Genomic DNA, 24,415 nt, shown 5'->3' on the forward strand with positions numbered 1-24,415 from the left:
TAAGAGAAACCCAAGTAAGACAGTAGGTGTTGCAAGAGGGCATCAGAGGGCATCAGAGGGCAGACACACTAAAACCATAATCACAGAAAACTAGCCAATCTGATCACAGGACCACAGCCTTGTCTAACTCAATGAAACTAAGCCATGCTGTGTGGGGGCACCCAAGACGGACAGGTCATGGTGGAGAGGTCTGACAGAATGTGGTCCACTGGAGAAGGGAATGGCAAACCACTTCAGTATTCTTGCTTTGAGAACCCCATGAGCAGTATGAAAAGGCAAAATGGTAGGACACTGAAAGAGGAACTCCCCAGGTCAGTAGGTGCCCAATATGTTACTGGAGATCAGTGGAGAAATAACTTCTGACGAGAATACACACTTGTAATTCCACTTATATGAAAATTCAGCCATAGGGTGAGGAATCAGGAGAGTGGCTGGCTCAGCAGGAGGAGGTGGGGCTCCTGGGGTGGCACCCTTGTAACATCTCCTTGGGCTGTGTTACTGGGAAGTCACTAGACAGAGCACACAACACTAGACAAGGACTCTCACCGGTGGTATCCGTGGAGGCCAGCACACTGGGTTGAGCACAAGCACAGGACAAGGACGTCTTCGAAGGATCTAACACATCTAGTTGTTCCTCCAGTGTTTTAAATTTATGCTTTAGATTTTGCATTTCTGCTTCAAGGGCCAGAACGTAACCTTCCAAAAAACACAGTAAACACACAGGCACAGGCGTTTACACTCTCACCCTTTATCTAGCACCCGCGCCCTCCCCTGTCCAACTCTCATGACTGTCCCATGCTGTCCGTGTGTCATCCTCCCCTCCAGAGACCAGCTCGCCATGCTCTCTGAGTGGGCCCCATGATCAGGAGTCCTCAGTCCTGTGATACCTGATGCAGACTTGACAATCCCATCCTGAGCGCAGCCATCAGAGGTGCTGCCCCTCCACTCACCATCCTTAGAGTCCCTGCCCTGAACAGTAGGAGGCGGGGCCACCGCTGGGGCTCAGGAAGCTCCCCCGGGGAAAGGCCTGGTCCCTCAGGCCTGCTGCCTACTCCAGGAGAGCCCAGTGCCAACCAGCCCCTGGTCCAAGTCTGTCTCTGGTTTTTAAATGTGTCACGTGTGTATTCTTCCCTTTTTCCCTCCACGAACCAATACAAAGTTTTTATTGTACATAAAAAATATGACTTAAGATCCTTTCTCTTGGAGGGAAAGCAGCTGTCATACTTTGACTTAATCTATAAAGGGGATGCTCATTTTTAACACTCCAAGCGAAGCCTATTTACGGACCCAGTAGAGATGACTCCTCATCTTCCCTCTCCCCCTTGCTCACCAGGAACCGCAGAATCAGCTGCTGCCTTTGGGTCAGGTTGGTTTGTGTGTGAGGTCTCCCCTCCTAACTGGGCAGAAGGAAGAATTTGATCACTTAGAGCTTCCATTTCTTTCCTCATTTGTGCAATAACATTTCGCAAACTTGTGTTCTGTTCTTTTAGCCGCTGGATCTCACTAGACAGAAAGCTTTTATTGATTTCCTCTTCTTGATGCCTTAGAGGCCTCTGTCAAATACAGAAAATAAAAGAAAAAGAAAATGGTTAGAGCCAAGAACCAGTGATTCCTTTGTGCGTCTGAGGCTGGCTGTGTCTGTGTCTGCCTGCATCCTCCAGCCCCGCCGTCTCTGCTGCCCCTCATCTGTCCTGGAGGTGGGTGATGTTGACAGAAAATGCTTTTTCTTTTATGTTTCATAAAGACAAGACCACTGTTTTTCAAAGATAATTTTTATTGGGAGATTTGGGAACTCTTCCTTTTTAGTAAAAAACCCATCATTCACCCGTTAGAGTGGCAGTTATTTAAAAAAAAAAGAGAGAGAGACTTCCCTGGGGGCTTGGTGGCTAAGATTGTGCTCCTGATGGAGCGGGCCTGGGTTCGATCCCTGGTTGGGGAACCAGATCCCACATGGTGCAACTAAGACCCAGTGCAGCCACATAAATAAATATAAAAAAAGATGGACAATAACAAGCGTTGGTGAGGATGTGGAGAAAATGGAACCCTTGTACACTGTAAATGGTAAAAGTACTCAGTGGTTTGTAAATGTAAGATGTGACACCGTGCAGCTGCTATGGAAAACAGTCTGGCTGTTCCTCAGCAAAGTAAACACAGAGCTATTACATAACCCAGCAATTCCACTCTTGGGTACAGACTTGAGAGAAGTGAAAACACAGATCCACACAGAAACCTGCAGACATGTTTGGAGCAGCATTAATCATAGTAGCCAAAATGGAAACATCCAAATGTCCACCAACAGATGATAGATAAACAAAAGTTAACATCATGAAATACCACACAGTCATAAAAAGGAATGACATTTTGACACACAGTACAACATGGATGGAACATGAAAACATCATGCTGAGTGACAGTCAAGGACTTTAAAGCAGTTCACATAAATATACTCCAGGATTTAAAGAAAAATATGAAAAAACAGAAATAGAAGATATCAAAAATAACAAAATAGCATCTATAGAGATGAAAAATACATTGTCTGAAGGAAAAATTCACTGGATAGGATGGGATTAAGAGCAGATAAGCTACTACAGGAGGAAAGGTTAAGTGAACATAAACACAGAGCAGTAGAAGTATCCAAACTCAAGAACAGAGTGAAAGACAAAAGAACAAGTAACAACAGCCATTCTGCTCTAATGACTGCACAACACTGTGAAGCAGACATACACTAACCCAGATCAATGAGGGGACGGAAAAGGATTCAGAACGTGTTGGCAAAAAAATTTCAAATTTGATGAAAACCTAAGTCCACAGATCCAAGAAGTTCAACAAACTCAAAGCAAGATAAACACAAAGAAAGTCACACCAGAGAGCACATCATGGTCAAACTGCTTAAAAACAGTGATGAAGGAAATCTCTTAAAAACCCCCGGGGGATAAAAAGGCACATTACATTCCTGCAGAAGGACAAATAAAAGAAATCACCAACTTCTCATAAGAACCAATGAAACCTAGAAGACTTCCCACTAAGATCTCATACCGAGAGGTCCGGCCGTGCAGGAGTTGAGCTGGGGTGAACGTTGGGCCAGCTTTATTCCAGAGAGCACTATGGTGAACTAAAACTGTAAAATATCCACAGTGGTATATATTACTTTTATTTCCAAAGTGAAGCTCTTTCTTCTGTTACCGCTAGTCCCCAGCTTTTCAAGCCACCTCTAGCTCCGCTATGCACCTGCTGGCTTCCTTCCAGCCACTGCTCTGGCCCCACTCCTTCTCCTGCAAACACCTAACCTCCCTCTCTGTGCCCACTGGGGCATTTGCCACCTTCTCTGCAGCAGAGCCTTAGGCTGCTCCCACTCAGGCAGACAGTAGAGTGGTCAGGGCTGTGCATCTGGCCGGCACTGTTCACATTCTCCCTCTGCAACCTGTGGGGAAGGGACCACCCCTCTTACGGCCTCAAATTCCTTGTCCTGAACAACAGGATCCACCTCAAAGTTGCAGTGCAGCCCATTCCCAAGGTGAAACTTCTGTCCCTGTGGCTGTGGCTGTTTGCCCTAGCAGCCTGCCTGGGTCTCTGTGGGGTGATCACTCCGGCCTTGCCGAGGCGCCAGCATGTTTAAGCCACAGCCAAGAGGCTGCCTGTCTGGGCAGTGCAGTCTGTGGTGGGCTCACCGCTTCCCAGGAAGCACCATGCCTTCCTCCCTGAGCAGACTCTGTCTCTGACTTCCCCTGATGACAGATCCCCTGCTGCTCCTACTTAGTGTTTGCCAAGGGCCCACCTCTATAGAACTCAGCACCAACTGCTGCCTGCCAGCCGACATCTACCGCTTTACCAGGTGGTCACATCCTCAACCTGGTTACAGTATTAAGGCCCTGAAGGGGGAACGCAGGTGTTTTGCTATTATCTGGAGGATTCAAGACTTCATTCCTCTGGGTCAACAGAAACTTGCACAGCATCCTTCACCAACCCGGGTCCCTGCTTGATAAGGTAGCCACAGCTCTGTGTTAAGACCACCAGGCCAGCTCACCGTCGCTGGTGTCTGAGGTGCTGCTCTGCCACACCCTCTCATCTTCTTCCAGGGCCCCCTGTACAGAACAGAGGTGCACATCCCCCCACTCTGCATGTTTCTGATCCCCCGGCCATTTCTAAGGTTCCTGATCACTTAACAAGGCAACCAGCCACTGACAGGCCTCCCTGACCAGCTGAGCTGGTGCTTGGAGACAAATGTCTTCTTGTAGTTGCCAGCCTGGCAGTAAAATAAAAAAAGAAAAATTTGGGTAGGGAGGTTCATTGATAAAAACAAACAAAAAAAGAGGCATTTGTTTTCTCTCTAAGCCCTAGAGAAGGCACCCATGCAAAAACCACCAGCGATGAGCCCCCAGGACCATAGGTGACCCTGGAGACTAGGGTTGGCCCCTCCTTTCCTCCTGGGAACACCAATGCTCCCAAGCCTGACGACTGGCTGAGTGTGAATCTTCCCAGAGGTTTGTTAACAGACACACCTTCCGGAACTTAACCCCTAGGGCATCAGGCCTAAGCATGTCCTGCTGGGATACTCCCATGTGACCTTAATTAATCATCCATCTTAACTAATCACATCCATAAAGACCCTATTTCCAAGGAAGGTTGCAACCTGAGGCATTGGGACTAGAATACGCCTTTCGGGGCCACCATTCAATCTGGGGTGGTCCCATAGTCAGTGTCAGGCTCTGGCTGGCACACAGCAGCAAGGGAGTCCGTGCTTTATAAGAGGAACAGCCATCGTCATATATGGAATGGCTCAGTCACCACATGTGAAGAAGCGTATTTTGGGATAAAGCTCTAACCTTTTGGTTCTCTGTGTTACCGTCTGCCATGGTACAATATCTGAATTTGAGGTTTTTTGATATTTCAGATACTAAAGACACAAAGAAGATTGAGTGCAGATTACCATTAGCTGGTTGAACCCTGGCCTCACCTTGTGTGAACAGTCATCTTAAAGGAAACATGGGTGAAAAGATCTCCCTTCAGTGCTGATGCTATTTGGTGTGTTTTCCCTCTGGCTGGGGGAACGGGTATCTCCGAGGGGCCCGGGAGGAAGAGCTGCAAGGGAGACTGAGAAGGAGGGCGGCCCCGCACCTGTGCCTCCTCCTCAGGGAGCAGCCCATGTGTCCGCAGAGCCTGCAGGGCCTGGTCTCTCTCTCGGGTCACGGCCTTCAGCACCACCTCTCGGTCACATAGCCGCCGCTCTGTCTCCTGGAGCTTGGCAGCAACCTGGGGAAAACGCAGACTCAGTTTATCTTGGGAGGATCAGAAGGGAGCGGTGCCACTTTCAAGGTCCAGACCAGCTCCTTACCCTGCTGGGAAGCAGACAGCAGACATGAGGGTGAGAAAACCCAGGAAAGATGTGGCCGTCAGAGTCAGAGGAGCACAGCAAATGCTGGGGCCACCTATGCAGCCAGCTCCAGACACAGCTGCCTGGCCATTAGAGAAAGGCTGCGGGCAGGGACTCATCAGTGCAAGTCCTACTGTTATAAACCAAACTGCTCAGTGAGGCTGAGTGCTTTCAAGTGCAAAGGATAACTTGGTGAGGGCCCAAGCTGATTCCATGCTGCAGTGGACGTTCCCAGCCCTTCCTTCTGCAGAAAGAGGTCAGACAGCCCAGGGGAATGCAGACCTGATCTCTGGCCGCTGTCAGGCCCTGAATCAAGTCCTCAGCCTGCTGGTACTGCTCCCGCTCGACACCCTCGCAGCGGCGCTGCCAGTCCAGCTCTAGCTGCACCTTGTCACGCTCCAGGCTCTGCTCCCTCTCTACTGCTAGAGACAGCTGCTGTTTGTACCTGTGGGGATAAAAAGTGCCAACATTAACATTGTCCTGAGGTTCCTTTGGGCTGAGATGTAGCTGAGATGGGAGGCATCCCTCCTGGGTCCCCTGGCTCAGCCGACACCTTCACACAGGCCCAGGTTCAGAGGGGAGCAGGTGGCTGGGTCCCCCAGTCCTGAGAAACTCAGCACTGTAGGAGAGGAGGTCAAACTCAATAAGAGACAGGAAGAAAGCCAAACTCAGACAAACAAGAAAATAGCTGCACTAGAGAAGTGCAGGAGGGTTCCCAGCAGAGGACACAGAGTTTTAGGGTCAACAGTAAGCTGAAAGGTCAAACATAACTCAGCGTCCATCTACTGGGGGTCGGGAGAGATCAGAATGGAGGGAGGAAAGAACCACGAAAGTAGGAGGAACTGGTAGGCTCTGCCAGTCAGCACAGTGTCCTAAGGAATCATCAGAGGATATCCAGGGCACCCAGTGGAGACCCTGGGGTGACATGTAGCAACAGGGCTAGACTGGCCCTAGTGAAGAGACCTTATGTGCATGTGTGCTCAGTCATGTCTGACTCTTTGTGGCCCCATGGACAGAGAAGCCTGCCAGGCTCCTCTGTCCATGGGATTATGGGATTCTCCAGACAAGAATTCTGGAGTGGGCTGCCATATCTTTCTCCAAGGATCTGACTGGAGGGACTGAACCCATGTCTCTTGCTTTGGCAGGTGGCTTCTTTACCACTGAGTCACAAAGAGACCCTAGAGTTACCATAACAAAGACTTAAAGCAAGCCTTCAATGATCAAGCTGCTCTGCTGCTGCTGCTGCTGCTGTCATGTCAGTCATGTCCAACTCTGTGTGACCCCATAGACAGCAGCCCACCAGGCTCCCCCGTCCCTGGAGGTGTCCATCAAGAATACTGGAGTGGGTTGCCACTTCCTTCTCCAATGCATGAAAGTGAAAAGTGAAAGTGAAAACCCTCAGTCGTGTCCAACTCTTAGCGACCCCATGGACTGCAGCCTACCAGGCTCCTCCGTCCATGGTATTTTCCAGGCAAGAGTACTGGAGTGGGTCGCCAGTGCCTTCTCCGAGCAGCTCTGCAGGCCTAACTAATTAACCAACTAATTAACTACAGCTGAGCAGCAGGGGCCTATGAAAGGAAGATGACCAACCTAGAGGTCTGCTGACACAGTGGCCACATATCGGACAGCCAAGGACAGCTGTGATATGTGCAAGGAAGCAGGATACTGGCCTCTGTGCCACAGAAACAGACTCTCAACAGAGGTGGCAGGAAAATACATAAATCAGCTCCTGTAAATATGTTCAGAGAGTAAAAGCAACCACAAACACAGTGAGGAGAGAAATGAAAAGTAAAATGTGTGAAATATAAACCTCACCAGACTTGGGACTTCCCTAGTGGTTCATGTGGCTTAGACTCCACGCTCCCAGTGCAGGGGGCTTGGGTTTGATCCCTGCTCACGGAACTAGATCCCATATGCCATAACTAAAGATCCTGCATGCTGCATCTAAGACCCGATGTAGCCAAATAAATAAATAAAAATACCAACCCCCCGCAAAAAAAACCCCTCACAGTCTTTCCAGCAGATGAGACCTTGTGGGGAAAGTCCTAGAAGCTAGCAAAAGAACATCAAATTAAAGCAAAGAAAACAGAAGAAAGGCAATAATAATGATAACAATAGATACTGAAATTGAAAACAGAAAAGCCACTGAAAAAAGTCAAAGAAACCAAATGCTGGCTCTTTGGAAAGATCTCTAAAATAGATAAATCTCTAGGTAGACTGACGAGAAGAAAAGATAAAATACGTATCATCAATATCAAGAAGGGGAGAGGACATTGTTACAGACTTTACACACATTAGAGAGACAGTAAAGAAATACTAAAAACAATTTCATGTCAGTAAAGTCAACAATTAGATGAAATGAACAAACTCATTGAAAGACACAAATTACCAAGCGACACATGCACAAAATAGAAAATAGAAAATCTGAATATTTAAATAAATATCCAAAGAAACCAGACACAAAAGAGTATAAACTGAAAAAAAAAAAAAGTATAAACTGTAGGATTCTATGCAGATGAAATTCCGGAACAGGAGAAACCCATAGCGGCAGAGAGCAGTCCACAGGGTGCCAGGGAGTGAGGGGACTTTGGGCGATGGAAGGGTTTTATATCCTGATGGCATTGGTGGTTGTACCACAAACTTAAGTATATATTTGTCAAGATTCATCAACTGTACAGTTAAAACGGGTACATTTATTATATTTCAACGATTCCTTAGGAAAGAGAGTATTACCTTTACTCAAGTGTTCATTCTGGCTGATCGGAAAAGACACTGAGACACTAGAACAAATCAGTACTCAGAGATGATTCCTGACAGGGGACGAAACAGCACACACCCTTTTACAGCCCTGGTGCAGACCGGGGACTGTGCTCCGTGGGAAAGCCCGCCTCTGACCACCCGCCCTGACGCCCCCATCTTCGCCCCCTTCCTCCATCACACATACCTTCCAATATCCTGCTGGCATCTGGCCAGCTGTGCCTTCAGTTTCATCTCCTCCTCCTGCAGTGACTGAACCTGAAGATCTTTGGAGATCATCTCCTTGGATAGCTGAGCAATCTGGGCATCCCAGCCAGATTTTAGAGCTGATGCATCTTCCCGAAGTCTAAACCAAGAAGGGAAATGACGTGAATGTGGGCGTGGTTCTCACCCAAGCTCTCTTTTACAACACACACACACACACACACACATGCACACACGCACGCAGTCCTCAGAGGAAATGCTGCAGATCAAGGTCTCTTCTACATACATCAGGGCACAGACTTCTCTGCCTAGATTAAGAAATGGTTCTACCCAAGAAGAAATATCCACCCATCCCTCCCACCGGCACAGGCACTGACTAACGCCTGTAGCACGCCAAGCCCACACCAAGTGTGTGGGGAAGCAGGGGCCAGGAGACGTCTCTTGGAGCCAGAGATCCTGAGACAGCACCACCTGACACACCTGGGCACCCGTAGCCAGGCCTAGCACAGCCACTCCACACAGAGACATTCAACAAGTAGCTCCAAACTGAATAGTAAGATAAGGTTGTACATTCATTGGTAGAATCTCGAAAAATTTGATAAATCTCCCAAGAAGCAAAACTTCAGAAAAACATCTGAAGATATTGACTAGAGTAGCCACAATATTAACCACACAAAGCTTGCAGGGTAGTCATCCTGTTTGCGGCTCCGGCCTATTTCCCTCCTTAGCTGCATTCAGCGTGCTGTGGGGTAAAAATCTATGGTCATCACTGGCCACTGTCCAGAGCCACAGGCCCGTGGGTGGGCTACGGATTGTGGCACAGAGCTGGACAAGCCGTGGGAAGGCAGATGGCCATCAGTCTACAAGGTCTTAGACCAAAGTCCTGACTGCAGTTGCCTTGAGACTTAGAAAAGCTCCATCCAAACAGGGGCAGAGACACGAAGGAGAAAGGAGCAGCTGCCCTCATGGGAAACTTCTTTCAACATTTCAGCTTAAACAGGCCTCAACGTCGAGGCTGGTGTGTTGGTTAAAATGCCCTTGGCAAAGGGTCAGGCGACCGCACAGGAACGAGATGGCTCTGCTCTGCTCTTCCTACCCTGGCCCTGGGACCCCCAGGCCTAGGAGCTCCTGCCTGAGGAGCCCTGTGCTCTCCACTCTCTCGGGCATCCCAGTGCCCTTGCGTGCCTGGCACAGACATGCGGTGGCTGGGTAGGGCTCTCTGCTCACAGGCAAAGCCCACTGCAGCGGGCAGAGGCGGGTTTGGGGGGGGTCCCACAACCTCAGTCCTGGTCAAGCCAGGATTATCATCACTCTGAGTAGCAGAGTTCTCTGTTCATAAAGGACTGCAGTGAAACTCATTTGGGAGAACCCTTTAAAGACCAAAGTGGGAATGAAGAATAGGTACGGGGAAATGTACAAAACCCCACAGCCCAAAGGAAAGCCATGCTGCTCGGTAAAGCATTAGGATTCTTCAGCTCTATTGCTAACTTAGGAAAAGGCACCCTCTTTGAACCTGCCTAGATATAGTATGTAATAAAAGTGTCACATTCTCAAAGGATTCAGACCTTTCAAGTGTGAGATTTCCAGTGTTATTCTTAGTAATTGGAAAAAGTCATTTTTCTTAGTATGATTTAAACAAATTACTTCTAGTACATCCAGATTCATACTGACTTCTTACCTAAAATAAACCAGCTCATCCTAGTAACACAGGGGGCTGCAAAACGTTGGAAACTTGAGAACACGTCCAGCTCAGATAGGGCGCTGGTGTCGGAACAGGGGCTGCAGCTGCTCCTCTCTGGGTCCACCCTGTACTCCTTCTGGGGCAGTGCCTGCTCTGGTCCCATGTAGTTGCTGGGGTGATAAAAGTAGCAGGTGGGGGCCCAGGTGAAGTGAAGTGAAAGTCACTCAGTCATGTCCAACTCTTTGCAACCCCATGGGCTATACAGTCCATGGAATTCTCCAGCCCAGAATACTGGAGTGGGTAGCCTATTCCTTTTCCATGGGATCTTCCCGACCCAGGAATTGAACTGGGGTCTCTGGCATTGCAGGTGGATTCTTTACTAACTGAGCTATCAAGGGGGCCCAAGAGCCTGTGACAAAGCTGCCCCCTACCCCGTGAGCCAACCTAGAACCAAGACCACACGAGGCAGTATGTATAGCAGGCAGGGTGCCCATGGAATTCGGGCTTCACCCTGGCTGTGTACCACCAGACACTTAGCTCCGGAGCCTCGAGTGTCCAATGTCTGACATGACAGAGGGAAATGAAAGGTTCTTCTCTGTTCTGTGTGTCACTGAAAGACAAAAGGACACGAGATGCCTGGCCTGCCCTGGAATTCCAAAGCACTCCTTCCCCTCTACCTACTCACTGGCAACTCTGCTCCGAGGCCCAGGGAAAGGGAAGCAGCTGACAGCCCTGGGAAGTCGACTGCCTGGGCCCCACACATCAGGCAGGATGTCTGTTCTGAGCTTCCCATTACAGTCCCTGACCTGATCCTTCATGATTCCGTATGTGTTGGGCTTCTGCAACTATAAGAGAAGTTGCTGGAGCTTGAGAGCCATATTTTTATTTCTTCTTAATTTCTAGTGAATTCTCACAAGAAGATCTGCATACAGCAGTGGCTTTGTATGTGGCCATGAATGGGATCCTGGTTCCCACTCCACTTTGCCAAGACCAAGACAGCACAAGCCAGCCTGTGTTCTGGAGAACAGAGAACTTGCCCTCGTCGAGTCCTGGCCTCCATCCAGCATTTGGACCAGCGCTGCCCAGCACTGAGCCAAGGGCCATTCAGGGCGCCCAGGCACGTGGCCAGTCTGAATTGAGTTGTGATGTGCCTTTAAAATTTAGCATCAAAAAATGCGAAATACCTCAATAACAATTTGCTCAGGCAAGTTTAGGCATCCATCTTCATTAATATTTTTAAATTGATTACTTATTTTTTTCTCAAACTTTAAACTTTTTTTTGTATTGCAGTATAGCTGATGAACCAATTACTTTCCCATGTGGCAGCAGTGGTAAAGAACCGGCCTACCAATGCAGGAGATGTGGGTTCAGTCCCTGGGTCTGGAAGATTCCCTGGAGGTGGGCACGGCAACCCAGTCCAGTATTCTTGACTGGAGAATCCCATGAAGAGAGGAGCTGGCAGGTTACCATCCATAGTGTCGCAGAGGCTGATGCGAATGAAGTGACTTGAGCACACAAGCACACGATGAGATGGTATGTTGAGATGGTATACAGTCCATGGAATTCTCCAGCCCAGAATAGTGGAGTGGGTAGCCTATCCCTTTTCCATGGGATCTTCCCGACCCAGGAATTGAACTGGGGTCTCCAGCATTGCAGGTGGATTCTTTACTAACTGAGCTATCAAGGGGGCCCAAGAGCCTGTGACAAAGCTGCCCCCTACCCCGTGAGCCAACCTAGAACCTAGAACCATACTGGGTTAAAAATGGGATTGAAGTTAATTTCATCTACTTCTTTTTGCGTCTGAGCTGTGAATATTAGGAGGTTAAAGTGCCCTCTGGCCCTACCATATTCCTTTTGATAGGTTATATGTCTGCATGGTTACATGCAGATAAGGTTCTCACAATACTGTCTCAGCTCATGGTTTCTCTACCCCGCTATCCACAAACTAATGGTCACAAGAAAACCAGCACAAATAGGCCCAAAGAGACAACAAAATCATAATGTGGGCCATTTTGTTGCTGACTTGTAAAGAGTACGTCTTGGTAGGAAAAGACGCTGATACAGACACTAAGGCTTCTCCTGGGAACCCACTGATGCTGCTCATCACGGCCTCTTGACTGTCCAGTGGGGAAGCAGGAAGGAACATGACGGTGGACCCACCAAGAGGAGAGAGAAGAGGAAGGGGCCTCGCCACAGGAGGGCCTGTGCACCCAGACTCTGGGCTCTGAGTCACCATCTGTGAGAAGGGCCCCGGGAGAGCCTATCCAAACCAAACAAAGAGTAGCTTGGGAGACACACACCCTTGAGACTGAGCCGCCTCACCCCTCCAGCTATTGCTGGCTAGGTTTAACAGATCAAACAATAAAACGCGTGACTCTAAGGAAGCTATCCTGAGTAAGCTTTGACTTCCTGGTATTTTATAGTTTACCATTTTCCCCTTCAGTAGAAATATAACTTGGCAGAGAATTCTCTGCAAGAAAGAGAGAAATATTTCCCAAGCAAAGGGGAAAAGCCAGTTGCTAAACAGCAGGCATCGCAAATGACTTATTTATCTTAATCATCTTCTGTAAACACAGCTTCTCTGAAGATCACTTCCTTATTGTTTGCCAAGAGGCTGAGTTCAGTTACTGCTTCAGTTACAATGCTCCTTCAGAGACACCAAGCAGAGTGGGATAGAGTGGTTGTGTACAGCCTGGCCGAGATGTCAGAAAGAAAACTGGGTTTGAAAAGAAGTTCGTTTGGAATTCCCCGGCAGTCTGGTGGTTAGGACTCTGTGGTTTCACTGCCAAGGGCTTGGGTTCAATCTCTGGTTGGAGAACTAAGATCCTGCAAGCCATATGGCATGGCCAAAAAAATAAATAGTTTAAATAAAAATTTTTAAAATTTTATTTTTGGTTGTGCTGGGTCTTCATTGCTGTGTTCGGGTTTCCTCCAGTTGGGGAGGGCAGGGGCTACTCTCCAGTTGTGGTGTACAGGCTTCTTATTGCGGTGGCTTCTCTTGCTGTGGGAGCACGGTCTCTAGGTGCACGGGCTTCAGCAGTTGCAGCAGGCAGGCTCAGTAGTTGTGGTTTGAAGGTTCTAGAGCAAGGGCTCAGTAGTTGTGGCGTGGGGGCTTAGTTGCTCCTCGGCATGTGGAATCTCCCTGGACCAGGTATCAGACCCACGTCCCCAGTATTGGCAGGCGGATTCTTATCCACTGTACCACCAGGGAAGTCCAAAAAGAATTTTTAATTAAAAAAAAAACCGATAAGAAGAATCTAGTTTATGGAGAAACTGGAACCCTTGTGAAAAATGGTGCAATCACTGTGGAACACAGTTCCTCAAAAAGTTATATCTAGCACCTCCACTTCTGGGGACACACCCAAAAGAACTGAAAAGAGACCTGAGCAGATATTTGCTCAGCCACAGTCATAGAAGCACTAGTCACAGCAGCTAAAAGGTGGAAACACCCAAAATCGCCATCAACGAATGAACTGATAAACAAAAGGTAGCTGTATACAAGCAATGTGAAATTACTCAGCCTTAAAGAGGAGGAACATTCTGACGCATGCTACAACAACATGGATGAACCCTGAAACCATCACGCTGAGTGGAATAAGTCAGCCAGAGAAGGACAGACACTGAGGGATTCCACTCGTGTGAGGCCCTTAGGGCAGTCAGATTCACAGAGATGGGCGGTGGGATGGGGGGTGCCAGGGGCTGGGAGAGGGGGATAGGGAATCATTATTGAAGAGGCACAGTTTTAGTTTTACAAAGAAAAGGGTTGGTTGCTCAACAGCGTGAATGTGCTTAAAGCTGCTGAACTTAAAAATGGCCAAGATGGTAAATTTCTTGCTATGTGTATTTTATCATAAACAAATAAATGCGACATTCATACATATGTCCACACACACTTTCAAATGAAACAAAAGGAAAGAGAATGGTTAAGGAAAGAGACGGGAGAGCTGCGAAAATGACTCCCAACACCCAGTGCCCACTTCCCTTCATCTGAAACACGTAACTAGGCAGCCAGGCCCTTGGCCCGGGCTCACTTGTCAATGGTGGCGTCCTTCTCCTTGGTGGCATCCACCTGCTTCCACTCGGCCCTGCGGAGCTGAACTTCGAGGTTCTCACATCGCGCCTGCAGCTCCAGGGCCCTGGCGTCTGCTGCCTGTAGCTGCTCCATGTGGGCGCTCTTTGCTGCCATCAGCACAGCGTCCCTTTCCCTGGCCAGGTGGTCCAGCTCCTCATGCCTGAAACACAGGAAGGTCCCCAACAGCTCACATGGACCCCGTTCTGGACTCCCTAGCCCAGAATCTTCCTCATCCTGCCGGAGGGCTGCATACATGTCCTTCTGGAGGGCACTTTTGCCTGCTTCTCTCTGCTCCTCACTCCTCATGAGGAACCACTGACTAAGAGATTTTCAGACACTGGCCCCCCTCCCTGCCAAGCTCACAGTCCTTGGGAAAAAGAGACTCAAGCAGATATTTATGTCTTGGGAAAAAGAACCCAGAACAGGTGTTTCAGCAAAGCACCACCAGCAGAAGCCCCACTGACTAGGGAAGAAGAATGCAGGTGCAAACTGCCCTCCCTTCACAGCTACCCCAACTGCTGAGCTGCTTTCAACCCAGAATCGGAGACCTCCAAGAACTGGGGGCCTTGGGAGGCAGGCTGCATGTCTGTCTTGGTCAGAGATGCCAAACCTATCGAAACTCTGTCAATGGAACAGATATTCGTCTTGAAAATACACTGGGAATTGCTGACATGCAACACTATGCCGACATGACACCTATGACTTTTTATGCTTTTATTCTATTTGGCTTCAGTGAAAAGTAAAAAGCCCTAAGAAATATAATTCTACAGCATTCTCTTCAGATTTCATCGGCATTGTTCAGTGAGATGGTTAAGCCTTATTTAATCAAGTCATGTGATGTACTTTTCATTCCAATTATGATCAGTCCTCACCTTACTCATCTTGCAAACTGTTCAGTATTTTCCACCTTCTAGTAGCAAAAAAATATATACATAGCAGTTGCTGTACCTGTTAGTTTCTGATAAGATACACCTTTCTTTTTCACCAAATCACAAGAAGTGTTTGATCATGACAACTAGTGAAGGGAAGGAGTTACCTCTGAATGCATCATCCTGTGATCATTAGTTATTTTCAAGAGGCAAACACCAAGACTCCAGGGCACAAACACCACTGCTCACAACAGGGAACACAGGTTCCCTGTCACCTTGACTAAATAAATAACGCCATCTGGGCTGCACATGACTCTGCAGAACCATGCAGTGTGACGATAGAGAACATCTGTGTGCACCCCACTCCTGTGACTTGTGTCAATGGGTCAAGTATATTAGCACTAAGGTGTCAACCTGGACGGCTTTCAGCAAGTTATTTCACCATGCGTGTCCTGTAATTCTCAGTGTTTTGGTGATATTCTTCCACACACACACAAATATGCTCATTAGAACTGAAAAGTGAGGGGCGATCCTGGAAGAGCAGGCCTGACCCTACTGACGTTCCACAGAAGAGGCTTTGCCTCCAAGGTGGTCGGGGAACATTATCCCTACACTGACACTGGAGGCAGAAAACACTCACTTCCTCCGAAATGTCTCCTCTTCTTTTTTCCTGGTGAGCTGCATAGAGTGAAGTTTACCCTCTAAGTCTTTTATCCTGAGAAGAAGCAAATGTTAGTGGAAAAGGCACATAAGAGGCTACTGCAAAGCCAACCTGGAATAACCGGGGAAAGGAAGATGCCTCGGGGCTAGGGCCCAGACCACCGGTCGGCCACGTCCACCCACAGGGAGGCGGGGAGGCTCTGCACCGGGCATCCTTCACAGCCACCAGGTCTCGGAGCTCCCAGTCTCTTCGCTGCAGCCTGTCTTCCAGCTCCGCGTTCGCCACCTCAGCGCCCTGCAGGGACTCGGCAGCCTTCGCCCCAGCCTCTCTCAGGGCCTCGAGCTCTTTGTTCAGCAGTTTAATCTTCGAAAAGAGGATTCAAAATGAGGATGTAAGTGGAACAAACAGAGGTGTTAAGAGTTAAGTGTTACCATCTTATCAGAACACGGAGAGAAGAAAGACTGGAATTTGAGAAGCAACAAAACAGTGAGAATCTCCTCACACGCTCTCACAGCCTCGAGAGCAGACCCCCGTGTGAATCCAAGTCGTACCCCAGCAACCCAACTAGGCCATGATCTGGATACTGGAATCACAGAGGCAGGTGGAGGTTTTAAGTACGTGGGTCCCTTGCTGAGTGATCACACTCAAATCCCAGCCACATGCTCAATTGTTAAATAGCTTCTCTGGGGCCTTGGCTTCTTTGACTATAACGTAGAGGTGATGGTACTGCTGTTCCCAAATTTGTGTATAACCTGTGTACAAGCTGTGAGGCCCTCCAGGGACAGGTGTTCAGGGGACCACAACTGTCTCACGGCAGCTAGAGGTGGGAGTGGGGCATGCCCTGGCCCACTTTTCCCCTCTCTTCTCCACAGGAGTGCCCACTCCACTGTGAAGCATAGGTTAGCCCCACATGTCCTGCTTGTCTTCTGTCCCCTGGTGCTCAGAAGTCCCCAAAGAGGCCTCATGGGGGTCACCTTGTGGCAGCCCCAGCCTCATAGTCCTGCTGGTCCTGGGTGACAGGGACAGCATTCTTCCAGGGGGAAGTCAGAGAGAGCACTACCCCTTGGACTGTAGCCCTGTGGGAGGCTGGCAGCCTGGAGGAGGCACCATGATGATCACTAGGGCAAGCACCCATCCACCTGGCTGGACGCTGCCTAGGTGTGACGAGCTGGGGTGGCAGGACTGGGCCAGACGTCAGCCCTGCTCCTCTGTCTCCCACACACCTCCCTCTCCCCTCCCGGCTGGTCTTGGTGCTAAAGGCCAGGTGCGTGTGCTCCTCACACGTGCCCTGGCCAGGTCAGTGCTTTAGAGAAGCCATGCTCGTGGACGGCAGCCAGCACCACAGCTGGGAGCACCAACAGCAGATAGGCCTCCTTCTGAAAACAGGAGGCGAGTGACACCTCCTCACAGGCCCCTTCCGAGGTGTCACTGGATTACAGGCCAAGGACAGGGTTTGCGGGATGGTGATTTCTCCTGGGGGAGGCCCTTTCTCAAAGTCAGAGTAACCAGACTCAGACTGGTGGCACCAGTGGTCCTCCTGCTGGGCAGAGTGGCCATCAATCCTGACTAGGGCCCTGGCGGGCATGGTGGCAAGCACGTCACCTGCATGGTAGAGACCCCAGCCCATGTACAAAGGGGGAGGCCTTGGTGTGAACCCTAACTCGCCAGGGGCTTCTCACTTATTCCGAGGAAACAATCACAGTCCGAGGGTGCCTGCTACCTTGAGTTCATGTGCCAGGACAACACTGCTCATGCTGTCAGCCCGCAGGCGGAACTCATGCTCCCGCTTCTGCAATTCAGACTCAAACTCCTGGAGCAGCTCCTGAAACAGAAAAGGGCTGATGGTGAAAGGAGCACAGTGGGGCCGGCAGAGGCCCACAGGCTCGCCGAGGGTGGGAGGGCCGCAGAGGGCCTCGTGGAGGATGTGGTCAACGGTGGGACTGGGACCTGCAATACCCGATGAAGGGCATCGCACAGCCTGTGTTTTCACCCCGGGCGTGGGTTTGTCTGTTTTCTCCGTGATCCTGTGGGGTTTTGCTCTTCCCAGATAGAGCAGCTAGCAAACCCAAAGGAAAGGTTAGCAGAGGCCCGTGAACCCAGAACTACCCCTCCTAGCAGTTAAGCTGTTGGTTCTGTCTATATCTGCAAAAAAATGCCATTCTTCCCCATCAGTTCTCCATGCTACCTGCCAGGTTCCTGAGCAGCCCCACCCCACTCCCCAACCCAGGGTCATGGCTCCACCCCCCGGCTCTGTGAATGCCTCACTCACGGGCTGAATCCAAAAGTCCCTATATTATTATACTAGTGATTCACTGAACACCCAACAGTGAACAATTATGACGGTTCCCACCTCATCGTTTTTCTGAGTTTTCAATTCCCCTCCCCCACCACTTCTCTGGTTCTCTCTTGTTTCCCGAGTGGTATCTGCTTCCCAGGACACACCCCACGGTATGATTCTTTCCCCTCCTGGAGTTCCTCTCCCTGGGCTGCCCCACAGCTGGTATCCAGGCCTGCCCTTCACAGCTCCCCAGGCGGTCCCCAGGATCCCTCGATGCCCTCTCCCCTTCTCTCCATGTACTCTTGCAGGAAAGGAGCCCCCTCCCCGCCTCAAGAGCTTGCATCAGGGTGAGAGTCCTGGGATCCCTGGCCCCAGTGGGCCTTCTCCCAGTTGTGGGAGCGGGAGCCACCCCCTGCCCCACATCGTTCAGGCTCATGGGCTCCGTGTGAGGCTGCCAGCTGGGCCCTGTGACTGGAGCCACCCCGTCCTGGGGATCCAGGGAGCCCGCCCAGCTCTGGCCCTCCTTCTCCCAGCATCCTTCTCCGCTCCCTCCATCTCTTGGTTCTCAAAGTTCTAAACTCAGAAGGGAAACAGAGGCAGCTAAAGGTTGCGCCCTCAGCCCTGACCCACAGGTGCTGCTCAGAGCTCGCTCAGTAGTTACACTGCAGTAACCTCCTGAGAGGCTGTTGTCTAGCTTGAGGCACCCACACCCTCACACTCTAGGGCTCTGGCCTGACATTGCTGCCCCACAGAGCTGAAGACCTTTTCAAGTCTTTCCCAAGCCGTGGTAGAGGAGCTGGGGCCAGGCTCTGCCTTATAGGTTTTCTGGACGTTTGTAGCATCTCCTCTTTGTTTCTCTGACACTTTTTCATTCATGGCTCAGGGTGGGAGGGGATTTAATCTGAAGTCCTCACCCTGAGAAGCAACTGCACCATTTACTTGACAATCTGATCCCTTCCCGTTCTTTGCTGTATGTTTCTGAAGTTTATATTGTTAGATGAATCCTGGACTTATCTTCCATGTCTCTTAAATTTTCTGCTGCACCTTCTGTGTCTTTTTTTCTATCTTCTGAATTTATTTCTTTATATGTACTTGTAACTGTCAAAATTCTTTCTTGTTCTGATTGGCCCTTCCTCCTAGCATCCTGAGTTATGGATGCAAAGCACATTCCTGGGGGCACTGATCACAGGAAGCCCCCAGAACGCGCCTTGAGGCACTGAAAGTGAAGACGCAATGGGATGAATGGCCGGTCCTGTCCAGCCCATTCCCCTCCCTCCCCGCCACCCCCCCAGTTCCCCCTGCAGGCTCACTCTCACCTCAGGGGAGGGACAAAGGAAGAGCCCTATGGGGAGGAGGGAAATAGCAGGCCTCTGCCCCAGGAGCAGGAAGGCAGCTATTCTCCTGACCCATCCTCCGGGACCAGGCTGATGCGAGTTGCAGTATCACTGGCACCGCCTATGGGGCCTAGGAGGCCATAGTACCAGAGCCATCCGTGCAGACAACTAGCCCAACACGGACAACCAGACACCGCACACGGGTAATCTAGCACATGTGGGTCCACAGGGCCCACCCTGCTGCCCCACACCTGAACTGATCACACAATGGTGGGTTTCAGGATCACTGTCTCAGGAATAACCTTCCCTATTCCTCTGGGCCTCTTCTTGGGTTGCTGCCATTTCTCTGTCTTGTAATCCTGCCTCTGTTACACACTCCTACTCAGGAATGGGGCTTCCCTGGTGGCTCAGAGGATAAAGCGTCTGCCTGCAATGTAGGAGACCCGGGTTCAATCCCTGGGTTGGGAAGATCCCCTGGAGAAGGAAATGGCAACCCACTCCAGTATTCTTGTCTGGAGAATCCCATGGACAGAGGAGCCTAGTGGGCTACAGTCCATGGGGTTGCAAAGAATTGGACACAACTGAGCGACTTCACACACACACACACTCAGGAATGAGGCAATAAATAGTTCACTAGATGTTGAAATTAAGACTTACAAAAAGGAAAAGGTAAGGCACAGAATGGGAGAAAATATTCAAAAAAATATATACTTAAGGACTTATTTCTGGAGTACACATGAAGAACTCACAAATCAATAACAGGAAGACAACTCAATTTTTTTTAAGTACAAAAAAGCTGAACAGACACTTTACAAGGATATATGAATGGCCAATAAGCACGTTAATAGATACTTAAACTCTGATCATCAAGGATAATCGCATTTAATCCCCAACTACACACCCACTAGACTACTTAAAAGGAAAAGACTAACAACATTAAGTGCGAGCAAGGATGGGAAGTGACTAGAACTCTAATCTGCAGCTGGTGGGATGTGACCCTATAGCCATCCTAAAGGACACCTCAGCAGTTTCTCAAAAAGTTAGACAGAGCCGTAGTACATGTCTCAGAAATCGCACTCCTGGTCGTGGAGCCTGTGTCCATTCAAAGACAGCCAAGAATGCTCACAGCAGCCTTATTCAAACTGGCCCCAAACTGGAAAAGACCCAAGTGTCCGAAGCGTGAGCTGACAGAGAACGCAAACATACTGGCACCTCCATGCAACACGAGAAGGAACAAGCTGCCAACCGCAGGACATCCATGCGCCTCAGACACGTCATAGCGAGAGAGAAGCCAGACAAAAAAGGGGAACAGCTCGAGGCTCCGTTCTCACAGGCCTCCCTGAAAAGCCAGTTCTCACTGCAAGTGGAAGGCAGCAAGCTGGTGGGGCCAGGGCCGGGGGCGCTGCTCCCTGACCGCAAAGAGGCACACAGAACTTCGGGTGGCAGTGAAGTTCTGTCTTGGCTGTTACTGGGAAAATGCCTGCGTTAAACCTGTGGAACTGCACACAGTATAGCTGCATGGACTGTAGAAAATGACAGCTTAATGAGGCTGAATCTTGGCAGGGCTGACTGAGGATGCTGTCTCCTTAAGGTTAGATCTACGCAGCAGGCATCTGGGTCCACACAGCTGCCCTCCTTCTCCCCATGAGTGATTCAATTTGTTTCAAGAAACTTGTGCTGAGCCTGGGGAAGGGCACTTCTCCAGCTGCTAAGCACTCTATCTGCATGTGAGCAGGGGTTCGTGGGCCCCAAATACAAACTTCCACCTGCACATGCACAGCCCTTAACATCCTGAGGCCTAAGATCTCTGAGTCTGTAGCTCCACGGGATGCGTCTCCCACAGGTCTCCTCCCACTGCTTTCCCCCCGGGGAAGGCACAGGCTCGTCCGAGCGCTGAGGCCCTTCTCCTGCTCCCGCCACTGCTATGGGTTCTCACTGTCCTTAGTCCTTTACAGTCCTGTCTCCAGTGGTGTCAGGAGAGCAGACACACATGGCCTGATGTAGCCTTTGAATAGGAGGTCTGGATATAGACACAGAAATCACAGCGAGGGTCAAAGTCAAACTGAAATGCGTGTCCTGGAGTTAGTCTGACTCTAACCATCTCTCCTGCCCTAAAACCTCATAGTGACTTTACCTGACACTTGTCAGGGTGAGCACAGGTTAACATGAGGGGGCAGACAGGAGGCCCAGCCCATGGAGGAGCTGTGAGGACAGGCTGAGCCCGCCCAGCACAGCACGTGGAAAGCACAGTGCGTGAGCACAGCACAATAGCCTGATTCCAGGTTTCTGACCAAGTAATGAGGGCCCTGCTTTTGAAGAGAGCTGGCAGACCCAGTTACCAGAAGGAAAGGGTCAAGGGAGGCTGAGCCCAGCCAGAGCATCCAGGCAAGAACGGGTGCGTCTCTGCCTCCTCCCTGCGATAAATGCATGGCAGGCTCCCTCCCCTCCTTTGAAAGTTGAGGCTGGGGGCCTCAGAGACACTGCATGGTACAATTGAAAATATACATTTTTTTAAATCCCTTGAGAAGCAAGATGAAGTTTAAGGGGGTCACACAAGAAATCCTTGCTGGGATCAGAATATGAAAATCATTGAGACTGACTGCTAGCTCAGTCGTGTCTGACTTTTTGCGACCATATGGACTGCAGCACACCAGGCCTCCCTATCCGCCACCAACTCCCAAAGCTTGCTCAAACTCATGTCCATCAAGTCGGTGATGCCATCCAACCATCTCATCCTCTGTTGTCCCCTTCTCCTCCCGCCTTCAATCTTTCCCAGCATCAGGGGCTTTTCAAATGAGTCAGTTCTTCACCTCAGGTGGCCACAGTATTGGGGTTTCAGCTTAAGCATCAGTCCTTCCAATGAATATTCAGGACTGATTTCCTTTAGGATCAACTGGCTGGATCTCCTTGCAGTCCAAGGAACTCTCAAGAGTCTTCTCCAACACCACAGTTCGAAAACACCAATTCTTTGGCACTCAACCTTCTTTATGGTCCAAGTCTCACATCCATACAGGACTACTGGAAAAACCATAGCCTTGACTAGACGGACCTTTGTCGCCAAAGTAATGTCTCTGCTTTTTAATAAACTGTCTAGGTTGATCATAACTTTTCTTCCAAGGAGCAAACATCTTTTAATTTCATGGCTGCAGTCACCATCTGCAGTGATTTTGGAGCCCCCCAAAATGAAGTCTGTCACTGTTTCCATTGTTTCCCCATCTATTTGTCATGAAATGATGGGACTGGATGCCGTCATCTTAGTTTTCTGAATGTGGAGCTTTAAGCCAACTTTTTCACTCTCCTCTTTCACTTTCACCAAGAGGCTCTTCAGTTCTTCTTTGCTTTCTGCCATAAGGATGGTGTCACTTACATATCTGAGGTTATTGATATTTCTCCCGGCAATCTTGATTCCAGTTTGTGCTTCATCCAGCCCAGCATTTTTCATGATGTATTCTGCATATGGTGACAATACACAGCCTGACATATTCCTTTCCCAATTTGGAACCAGTCTGTTGTTTCATGTCCAGTTCTAACTGTTGCTTCTTGACCTGCATACAGATCTCTCAGGAGGCAGGTAAGGTTGTCTGGTATCCCCATCTGTTGAAAAATTTTCCACAGTTTGTTGTGATCCATAAAATCAAAGGCATTGGCGTAGTCAATAAAGCAGATGTTTTTCTGGAATTCTCTTGCTTTTTCGATGATCCAATGGATGTTGGCAATTTGATCTCTGTTTCCTCTGCCTTTTCTAAATCCAGTTTGAACATCTGGAAGTTCACGGTTCATGTCCTGTTGAAGCCTGGCTTGGAGAATTTTGAGCATTACTTTGACTGCTAACATGACAAAATACTGAAGCCTTTGGTTTCTGCTCAGAGTTGTGCAGGCTGTGGCCGCCAGGGGGCAGGAAGCCCGCGCGGAGGCAGAGCCCGGCCCAGGCCAGTAGGTAAGCACTTAGGGTCCTTGGTGAGGAAACAAGAAACCCATTGCACTCCGTCCCCACTTCACCCCAGAGGTACGAGGCTCAGGACTGCTTCCTGACCACCCTCCTCTCTTGTTTCTGGGGGCCCCTCTCCTGCTAGTCCCCAAGCCACACCCCTGCCCTGTGATGATATCCCCTAAACTTCCCTGTTCTAGAATTCAAGGTTCAGCCTGGAGAGCTGGCTCCTCTGTCTACAGCCACCCTCTGGGGAAGCCCCAGGCTTCCAGCTCTGTACCTTGGGACCCCCCCACTTCCGCCCTGACCTCCCAGCGTGTCTTCCTGCGAGCCCAGAATCCGCCTCCTTGTACACAGCCCGACCAAGCGTCCTCCCCATCCTTCCTGTGCAGTTCCTCCGTCTCAATACATGGCAAGTCGTCCCGCCAGGCACTCAGCCCCAAAGCAGGCATGTCCTTGGTGCCTGCCTCTCACCCCATGCGATCTATCAGCCTGTTACTTGGATCTGCTGCTTAGGTGTATCCAGAACCTGTCAGTGGCTCAAGTCCCCCACCTTCCACCTAAGGCTGCAGCAGCCCTCTTGTGTCTCCCTGCCTCCCCCACTCCACAGTCTGTCCTCAACCCCACAGAAGAGGCTCTTTTAAAGATGTGACTTGGCTCACAAGCCCCCAAGAGTTTCTCACCTCACCTGGAGCAAAGGTCATTCTCACGAGGGCCTGGGAGGCTCTACAGCCCTCACCTCAGCCTCCTTGAACTTGAACTCTGTTGCTACCTGCAGACATGGGCTCACAAGTCCTCTTCTCAGGGTGCCCTGACTTGCCTATTAAAAGACCAGTTCCACCTCACCCTGCCTCCCTGTGTCACACAGGTGATGTCCCCAGGATGCTACAGTCAGAGGCTGTACTGTTCAAGTGTTCACTGCATCCCCGACGAGGGCCAGCTCACTCCCAGGGCAGGTGGGGCTAGTGCTTAGCCCTAACCTGAGGGCCCAGGAACGTGCCTGGCGAAATCTCTTTGTTAAATGAATGAACAATAAATAAATAAATCATTGTTTCTCCTCTAGAGGCTTCTAATCCTGGGACTGCTAACCAATAACGAAAAAACAAGTCCACAGTCTACAACATGCAGACATAATAAACATTAAACAGACTAACTCAGCTCCTGTCGTCTTACATTTCTTTCTTCAAGGTAATAATCAACATTACCATTGAATCAATTCTACCTTTGACAAGTCAGTAATGAGCACAAAGATCTTCAGAA

At 49.8% G+C, this 24,415-nt stretch overlaps 1 protein-coding gene across 2 annotated transcripts in view; it reads right to left on the reverse strand.

The window, feature by feature from the left end:
• CCDC57 (coiled-coil domain containing 57) overlaps positions 1 to 24,415 on the reverse strand; it is a 116,480-nt gene that overhangs the window by 69,700 nt on the left and 22,365 nt on the right. Inside the window, exons 4-12 of one of the 2 annotated variants that reach the window (XM_065910074.1) lie at positions 17,336 to 17,437; positions 15,821 to 15,978; positions 15,595 to 15,669; positions 14,045 to 14,245; positions 8,316 to 8,474; positions 5,654 to 5,816; positions 5,116 to 5,250; positions 1,331 to 1,553; positions 547 to 696 (exon numbers count right to left, since the gene is read on the reverse strand). In XM_065910074.1, coding sequence (XP_065766146.1) covers positions 547 to 696; positions 1,331 to 1,553; positions 5,116 to 5,250; positions 5,654 to 5,816; positions 8,316 to 8,474; positions 14,045 to 14,245; positions 15,595 to 15,669; positions 15,821 to 15,978; positions 17,336 to 17,437 — 1,366 coding nt within the window. The remainder of the gene's footprint in view (positions 1 to 546; positions 697 to 1,330; positions 1,554 to 5,115; positions 5,251 to 5,653; positions 5,817 to 8,315; positions 8,475 to 14,044; positions 14,246 to 15,594; positions 15,670 to 15,820; positions 15,979 to 17,335; positions 17,438 to 24,415) is intronic. The other variant, XM_065910076.1, reaches the window with a different exon arrangement.

Source organism: Muntiacus reevesi, chromosome 18, assembly GCF_963930625.1.
Source record: "Muntiacus reevesi chromosome 18, mMunRee1.1, whole genome shotgun sequence".
Taxonomy (NCBI): Eukaryota; Metazoa; Chordata; class Mammalia; order Artiodactyla; family Cervidae; genus Muntiacus; species Muntiacus reevesi.